Raw genomic sequence first — 17,180 nt, forward strand, 5'->3', positions numbered from 1 at the left:
AACTCTGTGTTTAGATATTTGGGTTTCAACCATTTCCAGAATTCCGTGAAGCCTGAAGAGATTACATCATCTTGAAAGCTTGTGTCTTTAATGAGTTGGGTTAACCAATGAAGGGGATCACCTAAACCCCAAACTTTCTGCAAAAATCATTTCCCAAACACTCTTTGATCTGAGGAGCCCCGGGACCAACTTCTCTCCCCCCCCCCCCAGGGCCTCGTATTATCCTCCAGGTTGGGGGAAGGAGATGACATCCATATTGGACAGACCAATGGTGGATTTCCAGCCTCCCCCAGCATTGAGAGATAGGGAAATATAGGACTTGTTTATGAAGATACAGTCATTCAGAGGAAACCAGTGCTGATTGAATATTCATACTGGTCAGCTATGAGGAAACCACCATACACCTATATAACTGGGAGGAGGAAATGACCTCATCTTGGATTTGCGAGATGTTCCTCCCATGTATGGTGAAGGAGGGGTCTTCCATTTCTTAAGATTTTCTTACATTTGTAAAATATAAAACTATAGGTGAGGGTTAGAAATGTGGGGGCTTCCACTGCTGCTCCCGATAAGGCAAATTTCCTGGCTGTCTCTAGTTCCAGCATCTTAAAGCTGCCCATACATGGTTCCGTTTTTTTTCATTCAGCCAGCAGGCTTAACAAAAAATAAACCAACTCCCCCATCCACATATTTGAGGGGGATGGGGGAATCCTCCCCCATGTGCTATTGTATTCTGACAGGGGGAGTCTCTGTTCAAGTGAAATGCCAACACATGGTCATAGAAATGGCCGAATTTTGATCTATGGCCTGTTCTAGATTGCAGGTCTCTGATCCAGAACAAGCATGCATTAAGTGAAGTCAGAGCAAAGCCAGCATTCGCAAACAATATATGAGTTTCAGGTCAGTGGTAGTCAGAGGATCCGAATGACAACCAGGTAACTGGAACTGTCAGACGGAGAGAGCAGACTTCATATTCCCATAGAGCTATTGTGATAAGTCTCAGTTTTTATGTATGTCATTACTCTGACCAATCATATCCTGGAATTCTGTTCCTCCAGCCCCCCTCTCTGACATCGCTGTGACCTCCTCCTGTTTCCCGGATGGGAGCGCAGAGGCTGAATGTTCGGTGAAAGGATCAGATCCGCGTTATTCCTGGAGTTTGGATGGAAGATCCGTCTCCTCAGACAGCCGGGTAACTCTTACTCCTCCGGTCTCCGGAACCCTCCACTGTGATGTCACCAATCAGATCAATAATCTAAGTAGATTCATCAACATCTCCTGTCCAGGTGAGTGAGAGACCGAGACCTCTCTGGAGTTTATAAATCCATATAGCAGTTTTCTTTCAACTACAGGCTGAAGAAAAGAAAATTGCTCAATTCCCAATCAACACAGCCAACGACCACAACATACATGATATACAATGTAATACTGACATATAATCACACAACATACATGATATACAATGTAATACCGACATATAATCACACAACATACGTGATATACAATGTAATACTGACATATAATTACACAACATACATGATATACAATGTAATACCGACATATAATCACATAACATACATGATATACAATGTAATACTGACATATAATTACACAACATACATGATATACAATGTAATACTGACATAATCACACACATGGGTTGGACTTAATGTCTTTTTTCAACCTCACCTTCTCTGTAACTATGTAAAGTGTCACATAATTGTGAAGTGGAGGGAAAATTATAAATGTTTTACAATTAAATCTTTGAAAAGGTGTGGCGCGCATTTGTATGGCCCCCCCGGAGTCAATACTTTGTAGAACCTCTTTTCTCTACAAATATTTTTCTATCGAGCATCTAGCATCTAACATCTAGCGAGTGACATTTCTGCCCATTCTTCTTCTTTGCAAAATTGCTCGCGCTCTGTCAGATTGGATGGAGAGCGTCTGTGTCACGGACCCTCATACTCAAGATGAGACTGTGCCCTGTATATGCTTCCTTTGTCTGGTACCAGCACAATCCAAGACCAGGGCCGGTACAAGGCAGGGACAAGCGGGGCCACTGCCCTGGTCAAAGTGTGGGAGGAGGTGCCAAAATACTGGAGCATCATGCTTTGTCTCAGCCTCTGTTATGCTAATTATGTCCAAAAGCAGAGCCTAGAATGTGCCCATACCTGCTTCAGGCTTCCCCAGAAAGAACGGAGACACTCTCGGCCAACTGAAGATAAGAAGTGACAGTCGGATTTTCTCCTCCTATTTTTTTATTTTTTTTGTGTGCAAATACCATGCTAAATACACGAAAATCATTCGTTCTGTTCTCTTACAAGATTTTTTTGTGTTTATTTTGTGATATTTTCACATCAACTGGCCTAATCAACTCTTGAAAGTTGTGTACTATTGATCAGATTATCAGACAATCAATTTAAATTCCCTTGTTTTCATCCAATGTTCTCATCATTTATACTAAGCATTAATGAGCATTTAACCCATGCACAACCCGGGGGGGGGGGGGGCGTAGTTTGGCATGTTCGCCCTGGGTGCTGAATAACTGTCACGGTACTACTTATAGTGAGCCCACAGACAAGCAGGTGACACAGGATCCCCCAGGACGTGGAGTCTAAGGGCCAGACGGTATTCTGCCAGGGACACCCTCACCCTTTTGGGGTTAGCTGTGTGCTGACACCAGGTCACAGCCCCCAGGTTCACCCTGCTCGCTAGGGAAGTACCAGAAGACATTATTAGACAAGGATGGATGGATGAAGCAAAGGAGAGCCAGATAGTGAGCCAAGGTCAGGGTGGGCTGCAGACAATGTAATCAGAACAAGCCGGTACACAAGAGATCAGTTCACGAGAGGTCAGTTAAACCAGGTTACATGAAGTGAGCCAGAAACAAATGTTGCTCAAGCAACCAGTAGCTGGTTTGAAAGGGATTTAAATAGAGAAGCACATGAGGGGCTGGACAGGAAGTAGCAGGAAGGAATCCTATATTAGGCAACAGGTGATGGGCGGTGACACCCATAGCTGCAGAGTGCACAGAGGTGAACACCAGCTAGTGGAACAACAGGTGCCAGCCGATCTACAGCAGTAAAGGTGAGACACAGATCACGCAGCTGATCTGTGACAATGATCTTGTCCCAGCACTGTCCAAGACCCCTTAGGCCACCCAGTCACTTGTTGAAGCATCGGTTTAGGGTGAAAGCATAAGAATCTTCAAACCCAGGTACAAAGGTACAATAGACAAAAATATATATATATCTCACATACACAATATTGCAGCAGTCTGAAAGGTGAAATTATTTATCTTCATATTTTCTTGTGGGATATAAGTCAGAAATATTACTGTCCCAAGTAAAAGAGCCCCTTCATTCTTTCAGCACAAACCACACATATAGAATTTAGGATAACTGGAGTAACACAAAATGCTGAGTCTGATTTGGTTGTATGGTGAGTCGGGTTAGGCAAGCCCAATTGAGGTTCTCAGTCACCCTGTGCCCCTAATAGACATAGGGTGACTTACACATAGGAGGGTGTTGCTCCTCAGCAGAAATGTCTATTAAATCCTCAGTCTCTGGAACTGTCTGGGGATTGAGGTTCACCATCTCCTTCATAATTGAACTGTCACAAACTGATATTTCACTCATGTTAATGCATGGTGTACTAGGGCACAGGGCAATTGATAATCATAATAATAATAATCATAATAATAATAAATGGTGTAGCAAACAGAACACAGAGGCAAATTGCCTTTTCTATTTGTTGGGTTGAGCTGACCAACACAGGGTGTGAATGATCCCAAATATTAATAATAATAATGGGTTTATTTCAGATTACGGTAATGTTGGATTGCTTATATAGTCCATAATTCCAAAAATGTTTATCGTATAATTGTGCATACAAATAAAATAAAAAAATTCCAAGGGCGGTGCCATTGTTCAGTGTCTCTCATGGTGCATCTCCCTCCAGTGATTGGACAATAGCTGATTTCAGGTTCAGGAGATATACTGTAAATCTAGAATTTTATATAGATATAAAATACCAGTTTGGTGTGTCTTGTTTAATTTATGGTGTAAGAAACCTTAAGGTTAGGTTCACATCTGTTTTTGTGTGGGAATGGCCGCTTATTCATTTGACTGGGCGGCCGTGCCTACTGAAAAGTACGGAAAGGTCCCAGCTTTTCAGAAATTGCAGTCCGCATGGGAACTGTAGGGGCGGTGCAGTTCCCAGTGCTTGCGGTGTGACATTAGCATTATTGGTACCCTCACTCCGCTCTTGCGTTTTTCTGTGCAGGTGGCTGTGGGACTTGCGGTAATCGCCCGCACAGATGTGAACCTAGCCTAAGTCAGTTTTTAGTTATTGACAGACACTGACTTCTCCGCATTTCTGTGCCTCTCAGTTCCGGTATCAGATCCAGTCCTGGATGTGAGGTGTCTCCAGAATGGCAGCGCTGAGATCTCCTGCTGGGTGGAGAACGGGACTGACCCCTCCATCTACCTGACTGTGAGTGGAGGATTGGAGGTATATAATGTCACCAGCTCAGAGCGGACAGTCCGTGTCACTGTGCCTCCTGTGTCATCACCCGATTCCTGGAATATCAGATGTTCAGCAAAGAACAACATAAGTGAGAGATCCACCAATCAGACGCAAGATGCTTGTCCAGGTGAGTGATGTGTCCTGTCCTTGCTGAGTCTCGTCTATTAACTCTATATATACCAGTGTGGTGTTCCTCATCCTTCTTGTACAGTACTGGGGCTGTGTCATCTCATAGATTTACGTTAGGTTTCAGGTTATCGTTGGGTTAGGTTTTGGGTTAAGATTAATTGAGTCTTAAAGCTGATCTCCAGGCAAATATTAGCCCCTCTACCACCCTTCCCTCCTCCATCTAACTGATAAGTAGCATTAAAAAAAACATTTATACTCACCAGGGCTGGACTGGGACAAAAATGTGGCCCTGAACTTCATCCAGACCAGCCCAGGGCACAACACATTAGGGTATAGTGCACATCAGGGCATGGTACAGAGCCCAGCACATCTGGGCACATCAGGTCACATCAGGGTACAGGGCACAGCACATCAGGGTACAGGGCCCAGCACATCAGTGTACAGGGGACATCAGGGTACAGAGAACAGCACATCAGGGCACAGCACACCCTGGCATGTCAGGGCACAGTAAATCAGGACACAGCACATCAGGGCACAGGTCACAGTACATCAGGGTAGAGAGCCCAGCACATCAGGGCACAAGGTACATCTGGGCACATCAGGGTAAAGGGCACAGCGCATCAGGGTACAGCACATCAGGTTAAAGGGCACAGCACATCAGGGTATAGAGCACAGCACATCAGGGTACAGAGCTCAGCACATCAGGGCACAGCACATCAGTGTACAGGGGACATCAGGGTACAGAGAACAGCACATCAGGGCACAGCACGCCCTGGCATGTCAAGGCACAGTACATCAGGACACAGCACATCAGGGCACAGGTCACAGTACATCAGGGCACAGCACATCAGGGTAGAGAGCCCAGCACATCAGGGCACAAGGTACATCTGGGCACAACACATCAGGGTACAGGGCACATCAAGATACAGCACATCAGTGTAAAGATACAGCACATCAGGGGTACAAGATACAGCACATCAGGGGTACAACACATCAGGGTACAGAGCCCAGCACATTAGAGTACAGCACATCAGGGTATAGAGCTCAGCACATCAGGGTACAGCACTACAGGGTACAGAGCTCAGCACATCAGCGTACAGGGCACATCAGGGCACAACACATCAGGGTACAGGGCACAGCACATCAGGTTACAGGACATAAGGGCACATTGGGGCACCGAACATTGGGGCACCGGACATTGGGACACCGGACATTGGGGCACCGCACATCAGGGAACAAGGCACATCGGGGCACATGGCATATCGGGGCACATCAGGGCACATAGCACATCAGGGCACGGGGTACATCAGGGCACATTGGGGCACATCAGGGGATGGGACACATTAGAGCACATTGGGACACATCAGGGCATGGGCACATCAGGGCACATGGCATATCAGGGCACATGACACATCAGGGCTTGGGGCACTTCAGGGCACATAATGGCACATTATGGGGCACATTATGGGACACATCAGGGCACATGGCACATTATGGGGCACATTGTTTACTAGCCGGCATGCAGAGTAGTGCAGGAAGCATCTGTAATAAGTTCTCTCTCATGTCACGCAGCACTGCTCCCCAGTGGCCCCTCCTCTCTTCTCGTCTATCCCAGATGATGTCACAAGCAAATGGGGATGGACAAGAAGAGAGGAGGGGCTGGCGGGGAGCAGCGCTGTGTGACATGAGAGAGAACTTATTACAGATGCTTCCTGCACTACTCTGCATGCTGGATAAATCTCGATCTACCCGTCAGCAGTCAGCAATTGACGGGTAGATCGCTGCGGACCTCCGATGCAATAGGCAGCCACTGAAACCGGCCCACTGAGCCATCGGCCCATCGGGAAACTCCCGGTAGTCCCGATGGCCAGTCCATCCCTGATACTCGCCTAAATCCATGGTCACATGACTCTCCAGTCCCGAGTCTTCTCTCTTCTTCTCTTTACAAAAGATGGGGTCCTTCTGGTGCACTGCATGACAAACACTTCCTATTGGCTGTCCAGCAGTGGGGCCACCCTAGGATCCAGAAGAGGAGGAGTAATGTCAGTGCAAGAGGAGTGCTGGGGAACATGGTGGTGTGGGCATTTCTGTAGCACTGGATTAGCAGTCATTTGCACCCGGAAACAACAGCAAGGGACCCGGACAGGGGACATAGGTGAGTATATCTTGTTTCACAAGGAAGAAAGATTTGCAGGATGGGTTACAGAGTGATGGGGGATTATTATTACTTATTTGCAAAATTTTATAACAAAAACAAAGAAAATATATATTTTTTTTTTTTCTAAATTTGTGGCCTTTTTATGTTTGTTTAGCAAAAAATAACAAACCCCCAGTGATGATTAAATACCACCAAAAGCTATCTCTATCTGTTTAAAAAAAAATAATAATGATTTCATATGGAAACAGTGCTGCATTCACTACTGTGCCCATATGAAATCATCATTGTCCTTTTTTTTAAAACAGATAGAGATATCTTTTGGTGGTATTTAATCATCACTGGGGGTTTGTTATTTTTTTGCTAAACAAACCAAAAAAAAGACCAAAAATTTTGAAAAAAAACAAAAACATTTATTTATATATCACTGACCCCCAAAGTAGCGGCTGGTTTTGTTTGGCTTACCATTACCTTCCTGACCTCGTGTACATCTAGGGGTTTCCCCTAGATGTACACGAGGTCAGGAAGGTAACGGTTCTCCGAGCCCAAAGAACTGCAGAGACTGAGGCCGCGTACACACGACCGGACTTTTTGACAGCAAAGGTCCGACGGACTCGATTTCGATCTTGTGTGGGCTCCATCGGACCTTTGCTTGCCAAAAATCCGGTGGACTTTAGAAATAGAACATGTTTTAAATTTTCCCACCGGAACTCTGGCGGACCAAGAAATTTGTTCGTGTGTATGCTAGTCCGACGGACAAAAACCGACACTAGGGCAGCTATTGGCTACTGGCTATTCTAGTCCGGTCGTATGTCATCACGTTAGAATCCGTCGGACTTTGGTGTGATTGTGTGAGGCCAAGTCTGTTCATTCGGAAAGTCCGCCGGAACTCCGCTGAAAGTCCGTCAGAAAGACCTTCGGACCTAGTCCCTCAAAGTCCGGTCGTGTGTACGCGGCATGACACTGGATCCACTTTTAGGATATTTATTTATCAACAATTAGACAGAAAAGTCTCTCAATGAAGAGTAGAGGGTTGGGTAGGACATTCAGGTACTCTTGGAACTGCAATAGATCGGAAGTCTCTCACTGTAGAAAACCAGAGAATAGCCACTCACAACTGGATCCTCACAGCTACCGGATAGACCTCCTCTCACTAGGCCCAGCAGCCGATAGAGTGGTTGAATAAAGCAAAGCCTCTGCCACAGACTTGGATGTAACTGAAGGATGTAGACAAACTTAGAGAACTATCAAACGGTACCAGTATCTTGCAGCCGGACCGGCGATACCGTACGAGTGTAGATTCACCTGGGTCCTTCAACTGAGCCTCCAGGCTCTTTCTGAGAAGCCAGCCTTCAGCGTGGCCTTCTTACGAAGAGTCCTCCCCTGGTTGCTTCTCCAGTTGCTGGGCCTCTCCACAGATGAGACGGCACCGGACCACCTCCGAATCCTCCTCCCAGTTCCTTTGCCTCGGGCTAGCCAGCTCCGAGACTCGGAGTTGGATGGATCAGCACCCCAGGCCATGAGGGCCATGGGGGCTGGTCAGGAGGACCAGGACAAAACAGACAGAAAGATCTTCTGGGCCGGAACCCCCGAAGCACATGATGTCAGTACCTTAAGTACCCCCTCCCAGAATGCACAGCAAGATGACCCTTCCACTGGGTTGGTTCCGAGAAAGAATGTCAGTCAATGCGCCTAGCTAAACTATGTTCTCACACCTGCCAGTGGTGACAGCGATACCTGTGGCCAAGCAGAACACAGTGCAATCCAGCTAGACTGGTACTGAAACCAGAATTTGGTATGGGGTTCACTCCAATTGTAGAGCTTTAAGGACACCACCACTCGCTTTTCTCCATTTCAGGGCTGGTTTTTCCCACTTTTTTATTTAAAAGAAAGTTCAAAACAAGCACAGATGATTCCCTCGCAGGGGTATTCAGTGTATCTGTCCTGCTACCAAAGTAAACGATATTCAGCCCTCCTGGCTTGTAATCACAGCTCTCCTTTAGGGCCTTGGTCTGTTTTCCACAGACCGGACTCTCAGCACCTCAATGGGTACAGCAAGTAGCCTCGTTCTACACTGGCTCCCACCACTCTCTCTCCTAGGTCAAGCCCTACTGACTCCCATGCACAGACCTCCTGTCTGCAAGGTGGAGTCATCTCCAACTGGGAGCCTAGAGCCTTGGTCTGGTCATTACTTAAAGCCCAGAACACAGCTGACTCATTAGTGAACTGGCTGTTTATTAGATCTGGACCCTAGCAAGGTACCCCCCTGCTACAATACATTTTATACAGTCTGGTCCATAAATATTGGGACATTGACACAATTCTAATCTTTTTGGCTCTACACACCACCACAATGTATTTGAAATGAAACAAACAAGATGTGCTTTAACTGCAGACGTTCAGCTTTAATTTGAGGGGTATTTACATCCAAATCAGGTGACCGGTGTAGGAAGTACAACAGTTTGTATATGTGCCTCCAACTTTTTAAGGGACCAAAAGTAATGGGACAGATTAACAATCATCCATCAAACTTTCACTTTTTAATACTTGGTTGCAAATCCTTTGCAGTCAATTACAGTCTGAAGTCTGGAAGGCGTAGACATCACCAGACGCTGGGCTTCATCCCTGGTGATGCTCTTCCAGGCCTCTACTGCAACTGTCTTCAGTTCCTGCTTGTTCTTGGGGCATTTTCCCTTCAGTTTTGTCTTCAGCAATTGAAATGCAGGCTCAATCGGATTCAGGTCAGGTGATTGACTTGGCCATTGCATAACATTCCACTTCTTTCCCTTAAAAAAATCTTTGGTTGCTTTCACAGTATGCTTCGGGTCATTGTCCATCTGCACTGTGAAGCTCAGTCCAATGAGTTCTGAAGCATTTTGCTGAATATGAGCAGATAATATTCCCCGAAACACTTCAGAATTCATCCTGCTGCTTTTGTCAGCAGTCACATCATCAATAAATACAAGAGAACCAGTTCTATTGGCAGCCATACATGCCCACGCCATGACACTACCACCACCATGCTTCACTGATGAGGTGGTATGCTTTGGATCATGAGCAGTTACTTTCCTTCTCCATACTCTTCTCTTCCCATCACTCTGGTAACAGTTGATCTCGGTCTCATCTGTCCATAGTGTCAGAAACCATGAAACAGACTGAGACAGAAGTACAATCAAATCACACTTGTTTATTAACAAAAAATAAAAAGGTAAATAGAAAAAAGCATAGTCAAGCATAGCCAGAGTCCAGTAGCCAGGTCGAGTAGTCAGCCAGTCCAAAGTTCATAAACCAGATCGGGTAGTCAGCCAGTCCAAAAGTCAGGGATCCAAGGAGAGCAACTGCAAGCAGGATAAGAAGCCAGGAGGGATGTCAGCAAGCCAGTCTAGAAAAAAACAGCAGGAGATGGTTTCTTGTGATGTGACCAATGCGAAGGCAAAGGAAAAAGTGAGCTGGAAGGCTTAAAATAGGCAAGTCAGACGAGCATCATCAAGAACAGCTGGTAAATATGGAAAGAGAATTGAGCTGGCAATTAGCCGACAGCTGAGCGGCCAGCCCAGAGGAGGAAGGGCTAAGCCAGCCCTGACACATAGGATGTTGTTCCAGAACTGTGAAGGCTTTTTTTTTTTTCCAATAAAATTTTTTATTCAAGAAAAATAACATAAATCAGTTACAATAAGAAAGATGTCATACACTTCTCCAGTTAACATAAAATGTATATAAGAAAAGATCCAAGCTGGAACATGTTGTAGGTAATTCACATCCATTTGTCGTCAGTAAAGAAATACAAAGCAAAAGAAAACATTTTCTCCAAACAAAAGGTAGGAAGTGCGTTCAAGGAAGATGTGTTAGACAATTTGAATCAGCCAAATCAGGATTGACCAAAGGCAGATGCATCTCTATAGTAACGTAGCTGGGGTCAATTCGTGAAGGATGTATCAGTGGAAGTTCCTACCTAGCCAAGTCGAAGGGTATTTATGTTCTATACTAATTCTGTGAGTACATGTAGAAGGGTCGGCTTGGATATCTCAATTTAGGCATCTAAAAAATAACCAGTGAGTTGTGGTAGATATGAAGGACAAGAGGGGGTGTCGGGGGGGGAAGAGTCGGGTTAGTAAATTGGGGAGGAGGGGGGGGTCAGGGTCAAGGGAATGTACATAAGGAGGGGGAAAGCTAAGAAAAGGGAAAGGTGGTGGATAATGTTTCTTCGGTCTCCACTCTGCGCTACACGAGATCTGCCTATTTTTGCTTCTGAAGGGCTAGGGTGAAGAAAAAAAAAAGAAGAGTTCTGTATGAAATCTAATGGTGATTCTCAGGCCCATCCCTCGAGAGGGGATGGGAGCACCCCGTCACCCGGAGAACTGGGATAAATACCGGGTCCGATCTCCTTACGGACATTTAAACCGCATTACATGGAATCGCACATTCGCTCGTCAAGTTTCGACACCTGTCAGTGGTAAGGAAATGCTTCTAGCAGGCCCATGTCTTGGAGAATTTGGTTGTGGAGTCTCGAGCTATGGCGATGAGCTCCTCCATTTCCGCTATTCTATTCACTTGTTTAATCGATTCTGAGATTGTTGGGGGGTGAGGTGAGGCCCAGTGCCTGGGAATGCACATTTTGGCTGCATTAAGCAGGGGCAGGATCAGGGTCCTTCGGTAGTGAAGGATTGGCATATCAGAGAGATGAAACAGACAGTGAGCTGGGGTGAAGTTAATTGGATATGTTGATATTATTTCTGTGAGTTGTCTGACCTGTGTCCAAAATGGTTGTAAAATGGGGCAGTCCCATAGTATATGAAGTAGAGTACCTGGCGCTTCCGTACATCTCCAACATGTGATAGGGTACGAAGGGTTATATTTGTGTAAAATCATCGGGGTTCTGTACCAGCGCGTCAGGGATTTATAATTGTTCTCTTGTATGGAGACATTCAGGGAGCCCTTATGCGCTATTGTGTAAATATGTTCCCATTGATCTGCCGTTATTTCTAGCTGCATTTATTTTTCCCATGCTTTGGGGGCCTTCCCATCTTTGGCAGATATATTTGCAAATAACATGGCATATGTGTTGGAAATCAAGTGTCGTTGGGGTGTCGACTGAGAGCATAGGCTTTCAAATGGAGATAGGCCTCTGGAAACCTTGGCGTTTCGGTTTAATGTTTGTAGGAAATGACGAATTTGAAAATAGGACCAACATGGGATAGGAGCTTCAGTGTGATTGGGGATTAGAGCGAGACGATCTAGTATTAGATCATTGTGGAAAAAATGATGCGCTAGCATGTCGGGGTGTTGCCATTGCTGCACTAGGAATTGTGTAGACATGCCGGGGGGGAAGGCAGGGTTCATTCTAATAGGAGTGAGAGGGCCTGGGATAGATGATATGTGTGCCGATTTGCAGATTTCTCTAAAAGATCGGAGGGTCGCGTCGATAAAAGGATGGTTTTTCCATAGGGGAGGGATGAAAGATGATTCTATTCATGGAGATAGATGTAGTGGGACAGGGGAGGTCGAATTTTCCAGAGCAACCCAATCTTTATATCGGCCATGTATGGCCCAATCTACAATTCTAGAGAGGTGGCAGGCCCAATAATATTTTCTAAGGTCTGGGAGACCAATGCCTCCTTTTGACTTCGGGCGAGTTAGGACCTCATAGGCAATTCTCTCACGTTTATGGCCCCATAGGAATTTCGTAGCCATTCTTTTATAGGATAGAAAGTAGGATGGGGGGAGTCTTATAGGGACGGTTTGTAGGACATAAAGAATACGTGGGAGGATATTCATTTTGAGTATCGCCGCGCGGCCAAACCACAAAAATTGTGGTTTATTCCATCTATTCAAGTCATCAGAAATGTTTTTAAGAATGGGTAGGAAGTTTTTACTGTAAAGGTCAGAGAGGTTCGTAGTGAGATTTATTCCCAGGTACTTGATCATGTCGCGGCGTCATTGAAAAGGGAAGTTATTTTCACATTGATTAACTACGTCTGGAGACAATGTGATATTGAGGGCTTGGGACTTGGAAAAATTTATTTTAAAATTGGACAGAAGTTGGAAGCATTCAAGGTCTTTTAAAAGGTTAGGAATCGAGATATGGGGTTCAGCAAGGAAAAGTAAAATATCGTCGGCAAACGCAGCAAGCTTATAGGTCCGGTTTACAATGGGAATTCCTTTGATATTTGAATTAGTTCTAATACAATTAAGGAAGGGTTCTAGGGTTAAAATAAAAAGAATGGGAGATAGAGGGCATCCTTGTCTAGTTCCATTGGTCAAGGAGAAGGCGTCCGACAGATAGCCATTAACCCGCACCCTAGCAGTCGGGATAGTATAGAGGGACATTATCAGGTTAAGTAGGCGTTCTTGAATGCCTATGTGTCTCAAGACTGCTGTCATGTAGTCCCAGGCCAATCTGTCGAACGCCTTCTCCGCGTCCAAGGATAGGAAAAAGCCTTTGAATTTGTTTGTGGATATCCAATGTTGAATATTGATGGCCTTAATGGTGTTATCTCTTGCCTCCCTTCCTGGGACAAAACCTACTTGGTCATTCTTTATCAGGGACGGTAGGAAGGGAAGCAAGCGATTGGCAATAATTTTGGCAAAAAGTTTTACGTCTACGTTTAGTAGGGAAATCGGCCTATAATTGGAGACTATCGCTGGATCTTTACCGTCTTTTGGTATCACGGTAACATGGGCTTCCAGAAGTCTGTGAAAGGGGCGTGTCGAAGATGAGAAGGAGTTGAAAGCTTTGAGAAAGGGGTTGGAAAGGGTGTCTGTAAAGGTCTTGTAGTAAGAGGCCGTAAGCCCATCAGGGCCTGGGCTTTTCCCAGCTTTCAGTTGTTTGATTGCTAATTTGAGCTCTTCTTCAGAGATGGGATTTTCCAATTGCACAGCAGCTGCTTGGTCAATGGGCGTGGGGCAATGTTCATTTAGAAATTTTTCCATAAGGGTGCGTCGATCACTCTGCAGTGAGGGGTTGTCTACCTTCGTGTTAAGATTATAGAGATCTGAGTAATATGATTCAAACTGGTCGGCTATGTCTGGGGTTGTGACTTTTGGGTCTCCCCTGGGGATCGTTAATGGTATGGATATTGGTCAGGGCTCTATTTTTCTGAATTGCCCTAGCTAAATATTTCCCACTTTTGTTGCCAAATTCATAGAACAATTTCTGTTGGAGAATGAATTTTCGTTTTGTTTTTTGGGCGAGTTCCGTCAGGAGAAGTTCACGTTGGTGTGTCAATTCAAGGTATGTTTGTTGGGCTTGGGTCTGTTTGTGTGCTAGTTCCAAAGTTTTAATGTTTTGAATTAGTGATGCAATTTTGGCTTGACATATTTTTTTGCGAGCCGATTTTAGAGCAATAAATTCACCTCTCAAAACGCATTTATGCGCTTCCCACTGTGTTACTGGGGAGGTCTCTCCGTTGTCATTTTCTGAGAAATAGTTGTGAATGACCTGTTTGAGGGCTAATATGTCCGCTTCTGCTGTCGGCAAAGTCGAGTCAAGGCGCCAAGTTTTAAAACAGGTGGTAAGGTCTGGGAACGTAAGTGTCATGGTAATGAGGCTGTGATCCGAAAGGAGCATAGGTTCAATGGTAGCATGGGAAAGGAGGGGGAGATCCTTCTGAGAAAGAAAGAAATAATCAATTCTTGAATGTTTGTTATGTGGGGCTGAGAAGGACGAATAATCTTTGTCAGTCGGATGTAGGGTACGCCAGGTGTCATGTATGAGCAAATTTTGAAGTTGGATTTTAATATGTCGGAGGGTTCTGTAGGGCAGTGATGTAGTAACCGACGAGGTGTCCAGCAAAGGGTAAAGAGCTACATTAAAATCTCCACCAAGAATGGTTATCCCAGTAGAGAATTCCATCAGGAGTTGGGAGACTCGTCTAAAGAAGGTCGCTTGTGCGGAGTTTGGGCTATAAATGTTAGCTAAAGTCATTGGTCGGCCATTGAGTTTCCCTTTCAAAAAAGGTATCGTCCATCAGTATCTATAAGGGAATCCAGATGTTCCCATTGAACATTTTTAGAAAACAGAATGGAGACTCCTTTTGTTTTCGCCTGTGGATTTGTAGAGTGATAGGAGATCGGAAACCGGTGATTCGTGATTTTGGGGATCTTATCCGAGCGAAAGTGCGATTCCTGCAAAAATACGATATTAGCTTTTAATTTGTGCATTTGGGCGAGAATTTGGCTGCGTTTTTCTGGTATGTTAAGCCCTTTTGCGTTCAAGGATACGATCTTCAGCGTAGTGTGTTTAGTGGTACGCCCAACGTGAGCCATGCTCTGCAAGCGACAAGGTGCTCAAGGTATGGAATCAGGGAGCTCTCTGTGCAGGGGGTGGTACGAGTGGTCAAGAAGTGGTTCGGCTTTCCCACTGGCCGAAGAATGTCTCAGAAAACGGCAGTGTGGAGACCGAAGAAAAAGGGACGGGGGGGAGGGGAAGGTGAAGGGGAGACTAGACAGAGAAGGATAGAGGAGAGGGAGAAGACCAGGAAGGGGGGGAAAGAAAGGAAAGGGATCGGGTTGAGGAGGGAGGTGAGGGGGTAAGTAAGCAGCCTGGGAGGGAAGGGGAGGATTGGGGGTAAACCGGGCGTAAGAAGAGGTAAATATACCTCCTCTTAGGCGCACAGAAGGAAACCGGTAGGGTTTAGCGGGAATACTCAGTAATCCCGCCGTGTGGAGGCGTGGGTTAGGCCGGTGAGGAATCAATAAGTTGTAAAGTGGGAACCACGGGTTCCCAGGGGACGATGACGGTGCTATAGGGGTGTGCCTTCATAGGTAAACATTAGGAAGAGAATGCTGGGTTCCGCAGAGAGGGGAGGGTACTGTGGGGTCGCCTATGTCAATGCGGGTGACGATACCTCCTGCTCTGTGCATTGTTATTTGGCGCAGGCCAAGGTATATGTGAGGGTATCCGTGTGCCGTGGGGGACCCAGCGGGCTCAATAGGTAGGTCAAGCGACTAGGTGGAAGACTTAACCTTGATATTAATAGAGAAGCTTGGGATATGTAATACGTGTCTCCAGAGTGTGGGGGTGTTCAGGTATATATTTGCTTCTGGAAGCAATTCCTCAGAGTAATAGGGGGGTTAATAAACCCAAGGTAACTTGTTACCCGGAAAAAGAAAGCAAGAAAGGTCAAGAGAGCCTAGACTGTACACGTGTATCAAGCGGCAGGTTCGGCATCTTGTGAAAGAGAGTAAGGGGATGGGACCTCCAGCAACAAAAAGCATGCAACATAAAACAATAACAGTAAAGAATCCAACGTACCAAACATATGCAACTTGATCCACTGACAATAATTTCTAAAACATGTATCCTGGTCTCACTGTATACTGTTTATCTAGTAAGTGGCATAGGATAATTATAATCGCCATCAGGTCACAATTATGGACGGTTTCAGACGGAGCGCCTGGAAAAGGGGGTTTATATTGTTTCGAAGGCACTTAGGAAGTTCTCGATCTCAGGCTAGATCGGTCTAGCATACCATAATTGGGCCACGGCAGATTTGTTCTAATGAGTAGTAAAAAAAAAAAGGAGGGGGGGCCCATAAGGTTCATGGATAAGCGATGTATATATAGGGAGGAGATTCAATGGTATCTCATCTGTAACTCCGTATGAAACCGTATATCCATGTATAAAACGAGATGAAAATTATACCTTAAGAGCATAAATAAAATAGTGTTTTTCTCGCAAAGACTTATCTATGTCCCTAATGATATATTGTATATATTTTTTTTTCCAACCAACCCCTCCCCACCTATCCCTTATCCAATTTTTATACCGTCTCTGTCTTCCATAGACCCTCCAGGATCACGGGGAAGCCGTAAGGGCGGGAGAGGGGGGCTGTGGGGGAGACCATCTATAAGAGCGTAAAGGGGTGCTCTTGGAGGGTGCATTGGGGGGGATATATAGTCTTACAAGCTATACCTTCATGTAAAGGAATGTTCAGCATCTGATAAGAGTCTGTATACTTGCGTGTAGAAGGCCAGATCAGTGAAGCGTGTCTGGTGGTGTGCGCGTGGACTTTTCTTGTCATCGACGGGAACGTGGACACGACCTAAAAGCAGCCTAGTCTGTGGTGCAGGAGCAGTTTCGGCATAGATGCGGTCGATGAGTGAGCAGCGAGCCATGTATACCGCGGATCCGGAGGCATGACAACTGAGGTGTTGGGTTCAAGAGTTCGAAGAGGGCATGGGAGAGGTGCGATTAATCAGGTTCCCCATGGCGTGGCCTCCTGTGTACAGGAGAAGCTGTAGGGCTGGAATTCGTTGCATTCCTGGGATCCCTTGCAGTGTTGCGACTCGGCGAGTTTGATCTGCGTCTTCGGATGTGGAATTCGTCCCTCACCGGGATGGCATCCATGGAGGCGGTTCTCCTGAGATG

At 45.6% G+C, this 17,180-nt stretch overlaps 1 protein-coding gene across 2 annotated transcripts in view; it reads left to right on the forward strand.

Moving 5' to 3' along the window:
- The window catches only part of LOC143981571 (T-cell surface antigen CD2-like), a 278,489-nt gene that overhangs the window by 245,713 nt on the left and 15,596 nt on the right, over positions 1-17,180 (forward strand). For both annotated transcript variants that reach the window (XM_077479532.1, XM_077479533.1), the window contains exon 3: positions 4,391-4,654. In XM_077479532.1, the coding sequence (XP_077335658.1) occupies positions 4,391-4,654 (264 nt within the window). The remainder of the gene's footprint in view (positions 1-4,390; positions 4,655-17,180) is intronic.

This window comes from Lithobates pipiens, unplaced genomic scaffold, assembly GCF_037356315.1.
Source record: "Lithobates pipiens isolate NorthernLeopardFrog02 unplaced genomic scaffold, aLitPip1_a1.2 Scaffold_16, whole genome shotgun sequence".
In the NCBI taxonomy this organism is placed as follows: Eukaryota; Metazoa; Chordata; class Amphibia; order Anura; family Ranidae; genus Lithobates; species Lithobates pipiens.